General features: G+C 42.3%; 1 protein-coding gene across 3 annotated transcripts in view; it reads left to right on the top strand.

The window, feature by feature from the left end:
• Positions 1-13694, top strand: part of RSU1 (Ras suppressor protein 1) — a 101952-nt gene that overhangs the window by 2653 nt on the left and 85605 nt on the right. For 2 of the 3 annotated variants that reach the window (XR_001920957.2, XM_018075189.2), the window contains exons 2-3: positions 1477-1588; positions 6786-6836. Coding sequence is in view for 2 of the 3 variants with exons in the window: in XM_018075189.2 (XP_017930678.1) it covers positions 1477-1588; positions 6786-6836 (163 nt within the window). In the remaining variant the exon portion in view is untranslated. Of the gene's footprint in view, positions 1-1149; positions 1216-1476; positions 1589-6785; positions 6837-13694 lie in introns of those variants that run through there. The other variant, XM_018075190.2, reaches the window with a different exon arrangement.

The raw sequence follows: 13694 nt of genomic DNA, 5'->3' as shown, positions 1-13694 counted from the left end.
CATTGTTTTGTGAGTATCTTGTTACAGTCACATGTGCTGTTTGTTGGAATAAGGAAGTTAGGACCATATTTATAGACAATAAATCTGCCTGAGCCTTTGCTACTAAATGAAGCCTGCAATCATTCTCTCTGAAATAAGAACTGCAGACATGTTAGCACCTACATCTTTGGGACAACTGACTGGTGACAGTCAGGGCATTTTCTTAGACAGAAAAGGGATCCAGATTCATGCTCCTGGAGACAAAAAAGAGCTGTATATCATTGTCTTGTGCATGTGAGTGACAGTGTGTTCTGTGCTGAGAAATCCAGATAAAAGGAAGGTCTTCCACTTGTGTCTTGTAAGAAAGACCTGAAAGCAGTCTGTTGCTACAGGAAAGGCTCAAGGTAGTAAACACCATCTGGGTGTCTAAGAAAATGCCCTGACTGTCACCATTAATGGCAGCCCATAATTAAATCCTTACATTCCCAAGAAAGGTAAAGTTGAAGTTGTGCCTCCAGAAAGTTTGTTATTTGCTGGCTCAGGCACATTCCCACTCATCATCTTTCGGCTAGCTTATTATTTTAGGCTAACATCATGGAGCACAAATGCAAAATTCAAAGCTTTAGTTCTCAACAGGTAGCCTAGCCTTAGGTAATTTTATAGATTTTGCCATTAATTGCTCTGAGCTTCCATGTCTGTGTAACAACAGGAAGTAGGAGCTTCTTATCTCCTATCAAAGATGTTACAGCATAAATACATTCTGGGCAGTAAGGCTGTGACTCCAACATCATGGTGCGACAACTAAAAGTGCTCAGAACCTGGGTCCAGCCTTGTCACTAGGTTTGCAACTAGAACTGAGTAGACAATCCACGAAGGCACCTTAAGAAATGGAAACCGCTGATTCTATGTTCCCTTTTGTTTGCTTGGTTGGGTTTTTTGATAATGTCTTTTCCCTCAGAAAGCCTTTGCCAACTTCACCGGGCTCTAAACTCCCGTTGTCCCGACCGCTCCCTCAGGGCCGGGGCGCGCCCCCGCTTTCCGGGGCGGGAGCTGCGCTGCGCCTGCGCGCGCGGGCGCTGGCGCTGGAGGCGGCGGGCGGGGCCCGGCGGGGCGGGGGCGGCGCGTGCAGACCACGGGACCCGCCGGGATCCGCCCGCTGTTTCCCCCGCAGATCCCGCTGTGTTTCCTGCCTGGTGTCCCGCCGTGTCCCCTCGCGTCCCGCCGCACCACAGCGCGGTGATCCCCTCGGGGGCAGCGGCGGGCCTGTCCCTCCGCGGGGCGGGAGGGCGGCCGGCATCCCGGCCAGTGCTCCGCTGGGCTGGGCTGGGCTGGGCGGGCTGGGGCGGGCGCGGCGAGACGGGATGGGACGAGGATGGGACGGGGCCGCCGGCGGCGCGGAGCGGGCGGGCTCGCTGCCTCGGACCCCTCGGGGCCGTCCCGGTGCTGTCCCGGTGGGAGCCCCGGCCGGCTCACGGTGTCCCTTTCTGCCCCTCCCAGACCATGTCCAAGTCGCTGAAGAAGATCGTGGAGGAGAGCAGGGAGAAGAACCAGCCCGAGGTGGACATGTGCGACCGGGGCATCTCCAGCATGCTGGACGTGCCTGGCCTGTGTAGGTACTTGGCGGGCGGGCACAGCGCGGAAACTTCCTTATTTGTCCCGGGCGATCCGGGGCCGCCGCCGGGGCCGGGCCGGGGGGACCGGGCCGCCCCGCCCCGCCCCGCTCGGCCTCTGCCCCGGACCCGCTGCCCCGGGCAGGTCGCCCGAGCCTCCTCCGTGCGGGGGAGACCTGACGCTTTGGACACCGGGGGCTTCGGGAGAGATCCGTGGGCAGGGGAACACGCCCCGCCTCAGGCTCCCGTCAGCCGTGTATGTCCAGGGGAACCCTGCACCGGAGGGACCGGCGTGGGGAGCCGGGGCTCCCTCCCGGCACCTGCAGCGCTCAGCGTTCCCTGTCGCACTGCTGGCATTCTGGCACTTGAGTGATGGGAAGACTTTGCCTCCTCTCCGCCTTGCTACCGAAACAAAAACACCAGCCAAGCAGCATCTCCACAGTTTTTAGGAAGGGATAGGGTGACATCACCCTGGGACTATGCGTGGCTGGTCTCTGAAGGAGAGGACAGTAGCACTGTATTACAAATACAGCAGCATGATACTTCAGATATTAAATAATTGCACATGCTTCCTGAACCGTGACAGGATGTTGCTGCTGGTATGTTGCATTTGCTGTGGTTAATTAACATCAAATGCAAGATACCAATAACAGCATGCTGTCACAGTTCTGGAGAACACATAAATGAAGTCAGGTGCCTTTCCCTTGCTTTTGCTTTTTCTAAAAATGCACATGATGTTATGGCACAGCCAATATGCAGGGAGTTAAAGTTGTGATTGGTTGTAGTGTGCCACAGTCTGAAATTTTCCTGAATGCATGAAGTTGTGAGACAAAAAAGCAAAATCTCAACCAACCCAGGTGCTTAAAATTGTAACTATCCTAGTTTACCTCTTTACCATGTTTGTTTAATTTGATAGCAACCAGGAGCAAATGTACATAACTCTTCTTATAAGATGGACGTGAGTATAGCTTGCTACCAGTTTGCCATTACCTGCAGAGTCAGGAGCACACCAAGGTACCTGCAGTCACATCAGTAAAAGATGAAGTCTTAAGTCCAGTTTAACAGAACTACGTTCTGTACTGAAGTTTTCATCATGTACTAATTTTTTTCCTGCGTCTGGGTTGTGTGTGGGATTTTGGGAAGATGATGTTGTAAAGACTGTACATGTGAACTCACATTAAATAGAAAGCTTCTTTGTATTTCTATTGGACGGGCAGTTATTTGAGGCAAAGTAGTGTTTAGCTCACATTAACTACAGATCAGTTTTCAGAACTATATTTATACCTGTCAGGTAGCAATAGATGTTGAGTGTGTGGGGCAGCAACAGAGTACTTGTAACAGTTGGTTTTGTTAAATAGGCTTGGCGCCTGTTATCAGCACTAAACACATAATTAATTAGTCAGCTTTGATCTTTAGGTGGGGAAAAAAGATAATGTTGAAGCATGTTGGTAATGCTAAAAAGAAAAAAAGCTTTTCTTCTGCAAAGACTGTTTTGGGTTTGTTTTTCAGGCAGAGCCAGGGACCACAAGGTGGGACACTGTGGTCCACGGATAGTCCTTGATACCAGGCTGCTAATTAAGCATCTGAGGTGTCTTTGACAGGGAGCTCCCTACATGAAGTGTAGACTCGTGGTACCCTGGTTAGGCTGCACTGCATCAGAGAAGTCTGTGTGCAGATACTCCTGGTGCACACTGAGTGACTTGATCTAGGATGGGGATTTGGGCCCTTCTCCAATTTGAGATGAAAGTTGGGAAAGGAGGAAATGATGACTGATTTCTGTTGTTAATTTATTATTCAGTTACTTTGCTCCCTGACAGAGAAAACGTAAGTTGGGGTTTTTGTTTTGATTTGGTTTTTTTAGTGTTTGTTTGGTTTGGTTTTGGTTTTTTGTTTGTTTTTTTATAGTCAAGATATTCGCTTTCTGGATGAGGAATACGTTCTGCCAGATATGCCTTTAAAAAGGTAATGAATAGGTATTACCTCTGAGTTTTTGGTAACGGTTTGAGAAAATGTTAAATGTGTTGTTTTCAAACCTGTCATCTGACTCTGAATGGGTGGTCTTTTCTAGTATAGATTGGGTATTTTGGTTGTCTCTGGCTCTCAGAAGTGGTGTGGAAGCTACATGAGTCTGACATGGTACCTTCCTTTCTTGGTGTGTTGGGTATCTTTCCAGGGCAGTGTTAAAGCTTGCCTTTTCAGCAACTTTTTTAATTTTATTTTTTTTTTCCACGAAATAAAGATCTCTGTTAAAAGCAACCATCACTATTCATGCCCAGCAACTGTTCTTTCACAGCATTTTGTCTTTTAGAAGGGCCACTAGTAGAGGTTCAGAGGTAAGCGTAAGTTTAGACTATGATTGGAGGGAACATTTTTAGCTATTTGAGGTTTAAAGACTTGGTAGCTTGGAGGATATGCCTAAGTTACTGCATTCAGTAACCCCCGATAAAGAGTTCGTCTCATGTAATTATTTAGTGATGGTAAATGCCCCTACCACAGGGGCCAGTAACTCTTAAAGGTAAGCTGCTCGCTATAGTCCTTACTCTTCAAGGAAAGGAACAAGCCTTGTCCCACTGCATGTTTGAGTACTTGCTGCAGAGTGACTAGTGAACTTGTATTTAAGCTTTCTTAATTCACTTAGAGTTACTGCAAGCACGAGGATTTGGAAGCAGAGTACCATGCAACATCTGTTTGGTGTGCCAGTCCTTCTCCTTAGGTGTAGACCTATTCTTGTCATGTGTGTTAAAAAAAAACAAAAACCAACAAAATGTGACATAGAAAACTGGTGTTATATGGGGGCAGAGAGGAGCAAAGGGCTTGGATACAATTCTCTTCTGGCTTCTCTTTTCAGTCTAATGAATTACTTGCTACAGTACAAGGCAGTCACCACTTGTATTTTCTTTTGCCTTGGCTTCCACCCTCTGTAGCAACTGTGGGAGATACAAAACAGACAACATTTGCCTCTGTCAAATACTAATGTCTCTTTCCAAATCAAGATGCAATACTTCTATCTGAAAAGAGATTGACACTTGGTATCTGAAGCTGTCTTAAGCTAGCTTAGACCTTTACATCTTGGCAACCTTTACATCTCTTCCCACTTTTGTGTTTAGCAAGAGTGGAGTTACCAGCTTATTTGTAATGTGGCATTCAGATTCCCAAAGAAAAGTTCAGTAGTTCCTTAACCACTCCTTGCCCAGGAGTTCATTAAGGTCATTAGAAATAGAGTTCTATTTTTGGAATGTCCCTCAAATCCAGGTACTTCCATGTTGCCTTCTAATGACTTAAAGTACAAACTAGAATTGTATTACAGGCTTTTAGAGCACCTAAATTTTTGATGCTTTCGGAATTGTAATACAAGAAAGCTCTTTTCAGAGAAGTTCTGTAGGAGAGATTTCATTTGAGACAGAAAATATCCCTTGATCTGAATGTTCTGTGCTTTAGCTTGTCATATTAATTCAAAGACCACGTGAAACAGTTTTAAGCATTATTATTCCAGCATATAATAAAAGAAATGTTATACCATTTGTGAGCACATATACGTGCTATAGTTGTGCATCCTCCATACACAAATAGTATTAAAAAATATCTTGCCCTGTGGAAGTGTTCTATGGTGTTGGTTTGGGTTTTTTTATTTCATATTATGACATAAATAGATGATCTTTGTTTATAAAGCACCCACTGTGGATGGGTAACAGTAGAGAGTGCCAATAGGCACCCTGTAGGGTGAACAAGCAAATTCAGCACATAGAGAATGATATGCCCTTCCCCTAGCCTAGCAGTGGTTAGAGCACTTGTTGGTAGAACTTTGAACAGCCATCAACAGCTATGGAATTGTTTGTGGGAGTATGGACCAGTCTAATGTAAGTGTCTTTTAAGAGGCTGATATGAAGAAGCTACGAATTAAGGAATTATTTTGCCCAAATAACTTGAGGCATCTGCTCTGTTGTCAGGGAGATTTACTCTGTAAGTGTTAATTTACTCTCGTTATCATTCCATCTGTAAGATATTCATATTTTGCATAAAGTACATGCTTGTGTGGTAGGAATTAACATGCCTAGAATTATTTATCAGAAAGTTAGCGTTGATATAATTGTTCATTCCTAAAATAACCAAAGCACAGAAGATGAAGCGGCAAGCTACTGTAACAATACTGAAATGCTCATCCTGCATTAACTTCCTCCAGTGGGACAGACAATGCCTTATCTTGGCTCAGAAAGATTGCTGGGGTCTTCCTGTTTTGCGGGTGTTTTTTGTTTTTTTGTCATTTATTTTACCCTGGGTTTAGTTGGGTTTTTGTTGATTTTTTTTTTTTTTTGGCAGGGGGATGGAGGTTTTTCATTTGTTTATTCTTTCCTTTTATAAAAAAAAATAGGTTGAGTAGTGTCATCCAGATATTTTATGTAAAGGTAGCTTGCAGTGCATGGCAGCAGTATATAAAAAGGCATGATGCTAGGGCCAAAAGGGAAGAGCCTAAATAATATTCTTCCTTTGGTTTGTTCTGTTTTGAAGCAATAGTGGGACTGGGACCATAATGAAAATTTGTAATTACTGTACAAGTAAATTGGCAGTAGGTATTATCCTGACTCTCAAACTTCTGTGTGAATATCTGGTGCATTCTTGAAATCACAATAACTTATTGCCTGTGTTCTAATGACTGTTATGTTACCAAGGCAGTGTCCAGGAGCTCCTCCAGAGGCATCATAGAGAGGCCATAGCAATTCCTTGTGGGAATCTCTGTACCCTTCCATTCTCAGGAGACTGGTACTCAGGCTGAATCGTCTGACCTGTTGAGTGATCTCAGCATGTCCTGCTAGTTAGGCTTACCTGGGCTGTGTGCGTCCAAACCAAAATGGCACTGAACTTTCTGATCTGATGGTGCTTGTGACTGCTTTCATTCTGCTAACAGGTTATAATTGCCTGTGTTATGTCATGAGCTTTTTCAAGGGTTACTGAAAGGGGCTGCTGTATCAGTGAGTAGAAGCTCTCCAAGTCATGTTTGATGCAGTAACAGAAATGGGGACAGGGGAGTAGCTGGATGTGTCCTTCAGTCTTGAGTTTGTCTTGTTTGTTGTGACAGTGCACAAATCTGAAGTTACTGGAGTGGAGAGAATACCTTTCCTATTTTATTTTCAGCTGGAATAGATACAGGTTCTCAGTTGCCATGTCCATAAACTAATTTCTTTCTCTCTTTATTTGCAGTTACGTTGTCTCATATCACACAGCTAGTTCTGAGTCACAACAAGCTTACATGTAAGTATATTCCTGTATTCAGACTTCATTACAGGCAGTTGAGTTGAAAAGGTGACACTGTTTGATATTTTTTTGTAATAGAACACAATGTCACTGTTAAGAGTACTTCTTGGTTTAGTGCTTCATTAAAAATAAAAAGATTGAGGATGTGACTTAGCAGCCATGTTCAACATGCCTTTTCATCTTCAGTACAGATCTGCAGTGTACTGGAAGATCTGGAATTCTCAGTCTTTACCAGTTCAGCCAGAAATCCATTTCCTACCATGGCTCCAAAGTCCTTATGTTTAGATGAGGACTTCTGAAATTTTTAACTGTACCAGAAATTACAGAGTTTGCATTTTAGTGATAATTAATTTGACTGAAGCAAAACAGATTACAGCTCCACCGCATTATGTCTATAACCAAACATATGTGAGCAAAGCCAACTGAATGTAAGCATCAGGCATGGGAGTCAAGCAGCATAATTCTGTCAAAAAAAAAAAAATCTTCTGAGTGTAAGTTTTCTCTTGCTTGTACTGCACACACCGCCTTCAGTTATTACCTTGTGAATCCTGCTTCCCACAGTGAAGAAGCCTTTAAGTGAGGTGTTGGTAAATAGCATGTAATGAGAGCAATGTAAACATGAAATGTAACTTGGTGGAGGCAGATATCAGGCTGACTTTTGCAAGGCAGAAATGTTAGTGGGTTTTGGGGTTTTTTTTGGTTGGTTGTTGGTTTTTTTTTGGTTTTGTTTTGTGTTTTTTGGGGGTTTTGTGGGTTTTTTTGGGGGGGTATTGTTTTGTTTTGTTTGGGGGTTTTTTGGTAGTAGAATGCTTCAGGTTTATCCATCAGTGTCTTGTTGAAACATTCCTGCTTCTTGGTTGCTGAAATTCAAGCAGTGAATTTTATCTCATATTGTTGCTGCATCTTCTAAAGAGAAGTGTTGGTTTTGTTGATGTTCTTGTTGTTGTCTGCTCCCTGCACATGCCAGTGGATTTCTCTCTCAACCAGTCCTTCTGTTTTTGGAACTCAATTGAAGAGTGTATGAAATGGGGAGGGGAATGGAACCACCAAAATGGGTTTGTGTTGATGAGAGGACTGGTTAGGTGCTTTAGCATGTACCCAAGGAAATCCTTACAAATTGAGATAGATTTAAAAAAAAAACACAAACAACCCCCCTCAAAAAACAATCCATTAAAACCCAACCTATTGAACTCTTGCACTACTTGCTGCATGAGCTGGAAGGTAGTATGTTATTTAAAACATATGAATTAATGCAAAAATTTCACTAAAGGCTCTAAGCATTTGCAGAGGATTAAGCATGAGGAAAAATGTAAATATTCTTAGATTCTAGTACTTAAACACTTATCTGGATGCAGTTTATTGGGTACTAATGTGTAGCTTAAAGGGTTTGTAGCAGTAAATAGATGAAACTATGGGGACTGAATGGCTGTAAGAAGTATGATTTAGTTATTCTGGGCCTTGCTTCTAGTTGTGTAGTGTCCTCTAGGTTGGCATATTGCTATTTGTTTTTGTCCCTATGGTAGTTTTCAAAGAATCTCAACTTAATTATAGATGTGACCAACAGTTTCCTGCCATCTATCAGGTAAATGATGACTGATGGGTAAACTGATGGGCAAATCAAGGGAGGAAAAATCCTTATCATCACTACTAAACATGAAGCTCTATCACTGGTTTAGGTGGTCATGAAGTTACAAATAGCTGGAAGCCGGGAGAATGTTTGGAGAAAGATTGTGGTAAATTTTCTTTGAGCATTTTGCCATCTGGCATCTGTTATAAGCCACTGATGGAGCTGGGCTGTGGGGCCATCCAGCTGGTGGCTTCTGTGTTCTCTCAGGTACTGCAAGGAGATGCCTGTCTGAACTTGAGTTGCTTGAAAGTCAGGCAGTTAATTTGATCCAGCCACTTCAGCTTTCTCTACAGACTTGGGAGGGTTGTGGGCACCTTGAGATAACAGTTCATTCTGCACACCTCTATCTAATGCTTGTGGTCAGACAGCTCACCCACAGTTGGGTACCTGGTGCTGCCAGGCAAAACTTCTCTCTGATGCTCTGGTATCTCTGTCCGAGTAGCTGCTTATCTGGCATAAGGGTGAAATGAGTTGTAAGTGTTACTGTTTGTAATCTTGACTATTCTTTCTCTGGGATTGTAAAATTCCTACAACTGTTGACATCTGACAAACTGCATCATCTCTTCCACATGACACCTTACAAATCTTAAACATAGCTAAAGGATGATTTCAGCTGAACACACAACTGGCTGGGCAGGTAGTAGGTATCTGCCTTGCTCTGAGGAAGAGGAGACAGGCTGAAACTCCTGCACAGAGACTCGAATCATGGCAAACTTGGCTTGGTCAGATCAGAGCTCGGGGAGGGGTTACATTCTTCAGCATGAGCACCAGAATAAAAAGCTAAGTAACTAACCTATGACCAACTGTGAGTCTTAGCTGTAGACCTGACTTGGAAAGATATGGTAATAAGGGGTGTCCAAGAAGGACGTGTTTGGGTTTACTTTAACTATTCAAGAAAAATCCAGAGTATACTCTTTCTTTAAAGTAGTTTAGGTTTTCAAAATACGAGTTTAAGGACTGCCACTGTTATAAATTTGTGTTATATTAAACCTCAGCCTTTAATTACTACTTTCTTCTAAAGTAGCCATTAGGTCAGCAGACTGCAAATATATGGGTTCTCTCAGCCAAGGAATTCTGTCAGCCTTTCTAATTGCTGTGTTTGGGTTTCTTTTATGGGAAGGTAAGACCACTGCTTCTCCTGAGAAGTAACTCATTGAATCTGAAACTTAGTATTCTTTCACAAATGGATGTTGACACTTAAATAGACAGCATACATTTTTAAAAGGCTAAATTTCAAGTTCATATTCTCATATTTGACACTGTTGACCTAATCTTTTAAGCTATGTAATTAATTGTCTTAGCAGATTGTTCTTAAAATGACTAGGAAGCTGATGGCAGTGACACTTGACATGCTACACTAAGGTCATATTAGCATCTTCTACTAGTTTTCTGCCATTTAAATGAGTGTTCTGCTTGCCTTTTTTTTTTTTTTTTTTCTGTTTAGAGTAAATATGTCTATCTGGAAGAATAGATACGGGTAGAAGCTGGATATGCATATTTTTATGTAAACATACTTCATATTTTTGCCAGAGAACTATTAAAAGTAAGTTAAGTTTCATTAGCAGGTATGAGGAGTTTGCACTGTTAAATCCATCATACTGCTCAGAATACTTTTGTGGTATGGATTTTGTTAATATTTCTAGTGTGGCCTTCTTACTGCATGTATGTGTCTAAATCATTCACTATCAGACGTACTCAAGTCCACATTGATTTTTTTCTGGAGCATATTAGGCTGAATTTTTTTCAGCTATCTGGTGCTGTGCTAATGGAAGAGTCTTGAACTGGCTTTTGCTCTCGGTGCCTTCTGAGTCTGTCCTTTCCTGATTGGTGAGAACTTTTTGTGCTTCAAAATCAGAAGCAAAACTCTGGGGAAAGATAAATAGCTGCAATTCTGCAGTGTTTTTGAACCAGTTGCTGCATAAGTGACAAACCTGTGATGATTCTGCTGTGGAGTCTTCTGCGAAAATCCAGTTGAAAGTGGAGGGAGAAAGTGAATATTTGTGCTTTCTTTTAACTTAACGTAGGACTTATGGGACAGTGTCTCTGTATGTTGTACTGGAAGGTTTTTATTACATCATTTAGTGATTTAAAGCCTTCTATCCAGTATACAGCTGAGAAGCAAAATTCAAGACAGTCTTAGCCTGCATAGGTTGTCTGATCCTGACCCAGGGGTCTGTTTACCCATTGGCTATCATCAAAATAAATGAAATAAAAGTCAGGGCAAATATTCCTCAAATTGGTGGAAATGAGCAGCTGAATGATAGATATCTGCCCTTCAGTGTGGTGGATTACTTTGGGTAGATGTGACCAAGTTGTCTTTGTTCTGTGTCATTTGATGCTAGCTGAGGGCCATACAGGTGACCTTCACCTCCTGCTCAGTGGGATCATTATTAGGACATGCATAGTGGTAGGGAGTTAGGGTAGCTGTGCTGGAGGAGCATGAAAGGAGTTGTAGCCACAGGACATACTTTTGTAGAAAACACACTTGATCAGTTTGATCAGTCACAAATATTGTTTCTGAATTGTATGTGCAACAGTAGTAACTTTTATGGGTATCCACTCTCCTGTTTTGTGCATTTATGCTTAGGAGTGCTTCACTCAAGTTCAAGTGGAATGTTGCTGCTCCATGGAGTGGCCTTGCCAGTCCTGTGTCAAGGAATTTGTCACAGAAGTTCTTGAAGTCAAACTTGGTCCTACTTTGTTCAGAACCCTTCAGCTAGAAGGGGTCTGTGTGGTTTCATAATGGTTCTGGGGAACATTGGGAATTGCAGAATACTGATATTCTGGGAAGGCCAGATCAGGGAGAGGAAGGGATATCACCAGGTTTGTCTGTCTGTTCTACTCTGGGTCTTGCCCCCATATTATTTCAAGCAGTGTATCACATTGTCTTGAGGGCTTAGGGTTTGTGATTTTTTTTCTTTATAAATTGATTGTGCTAGAGCAATAAATGGCTACCTTTGACTGGAAAAAAGTGCCTTTGGAGGCTGAAGTCAGCAGGGTAGATTAGGTTTCAGCTTTGTTGCCACTAGATTTGTAAGTGAGCAATAATTGGAGTAGAATTAGCAACAGAGAAACTTCCATTTATAAAGGGAACTGTTAGAGCATAAAAAATGTGGCTTATGCCTTGCCTGATGGTTTTTTTCCTAGCAGACCAGCTTTTGTGTCCTATTTTGCCATTAAGTGTGAAGTGGTACTGAACATTCTAGACTTTAGAGAGCTAGGCTAGCTCAACATTAGTCTCCAGTTGCTGAAAGCATATACAAAATTTCACACTTTAATATAGGATGTGGAATCCTTACTTGGTGTGCTGATGAAGTTTTGACAATTAAAATCCCTATGCTACATCATGAATAGGAAGAATGCTTGAAGAGCTTTCAGAAGCTCAGGTTAACCAGTCCCCCCCCAGGAGGGCACAGAGGGAAAGATGTGACTGGAAAGCAAGCTGGGATGTTAAAGGTTACTTCAGTATTGACAGCAGGTAGTGCTGGTCATCATCAATGAGTGCAACTATTACACTGCCAACTTGTCGTGTTTTATTTTCACTTATTTCGGGATGTGCAGTAAGTTTTTGATGAATTATAACTACGCTAACAATTATTTGCCTTACCTACCAGCAGTGATTAATTGACCTTGTAATCACTTGGAGAAATCTATTCGGAGATTCTAGCTTTTGTGTCGTTATTTGCTTGTACTTGGAGTGTTCCCGCTGCCAGTGAAGTACCAGTACTGTATGGTTTGTCCATTAGAGGTCACTGTTTGAATACTTTTAGCGGTTTGTTTCCTGGGAAGAAGCTCATGCTCCTGGTAGCTCTTCGTCCTGCCTGGTAGGTGGTGGTGGACAGTAACTTAGTTTTTGCTGTTCTGCTCAGTCTCCTTAACCTTAGGTGGTCTGTGCTCACTGGTTTCACCATATTCTTGTGTTGCCTTTAAATTTTCTCAGTAGTTTCCTGCTATTCAGAGGTCATGCCTGATAACTTTTCTATCCTTTGGTTCTTGTGCTCTGATTCCTTACCTACTATTATCAAATGTCTAAATGATGAGATATCTGGGACAACTATTTTTTCATCAGACCTCTCCTATGTTACCTACGTTTTCTCTGTCCTCCTTTTTTTTCCTGAGCTGATGTCTTATGCTGTTCTGTGCACTTTCTGTTGCTTTTCACATGATTCTCATGTAATCCTGTATTCATCTTTAGTCCTTTCCTTTTTGTGAGGTGACTCAATAGTTTTTTGTTGCTGGTTCCCATTTCTACTCCTGAATTTTGTTGGAGTTCAGTTTCCTGTGTATTCTGATCCTGTCAGAATACATGTGTCTCATTGATCATGTTCCTTTGACAGCCATGTAGTCACACTTTATCATCCTTTTGTATTTTGTCTTCTTCCAGTAGAGCAGTTCAAAACTTTACTTTTTTTTTTTCCTACTCACACGACTTACTGCTTCTTTTCTCTGCCATCTTCTAAATTGTTTTGTGCTCTGTATGTAATCAGTACAGAAGCTTGTCAGTTCATTGCTGTTAACCCTCTTGACTGTGTCCTGGGTCTTATTTAACATGCTGCTAAAATCTCTTGGTTTCATTTTTATATTAGGATGTCTCCTTTCTGAGTCACCTTTCTGGCTGTAGTGGATACCTGGGTGTATGGGAGGTATTCCAGAGACAAAGCAACACTGCATCTGTCTGTCCTGAATTCCTTCCCAGTCTAGCTGCTCTGTCTTCTCCAGTCTGCTGAAATGTGTTAGGGTGTTTCCCACTGGTATTGTCTGACACTTTGCATCTTGCCTGGTATCAGGTTATTTATATAGCAAACTTGCTGACCTCTGGAAGAAACTAGATGACTGTGTATTCTTTACTCTTTGTTATTTCTTGTCGTCTCCTTTACTTTGCTTCTGCCTCTGCTTCCTTCTGATAAGTCATTCTGTGCTGTTGTGCTGGCGTGATACGCCCCAAAATGGTGCAAGTAAGCTGTCTGTGTGGTGAGACTAGGGTTGTGTCCAAAGCACAGGAACTTGTGGCTGACAGTGGCCTATCAGCAGTGCCTGGGAGTGATGCTTTAAATTGACAGTAAGCCTTTTATTTTTGTTACATATTTTGATTTGGTTTTACTTTATATCTCTGATACAGGGATCTCTAAAGGGAAATATCTTTAGGAATGAAGTGCAAAGGGGGACATGAGAAGGAGGGAAAAGGAGATTCTTCTACATATACCTTACTAAATTTGTGATATCTGAGT

Source organism: Manacus vitellinus, unplaced genomic scaffold (genome assembly GCF_001715985.3).
Source record: "Manacus vitellinus isolate BGI_N305 unplaced genomic scaffold, ASM171598v3 scaffold_3_pilon, whole genome shotgun sequence".
Taxonomy (NCBI): Eukaryota; Metazoa; Chordata; class Aves; order Passeriformes; family Pipridae; genus Manacus; species Manacus vitellinus.
The sequence above is the reverse complement of the archived record's forward strand: the minus strand, read 5'-3'. Positions and strand labels throughout refer to the sequence as shown.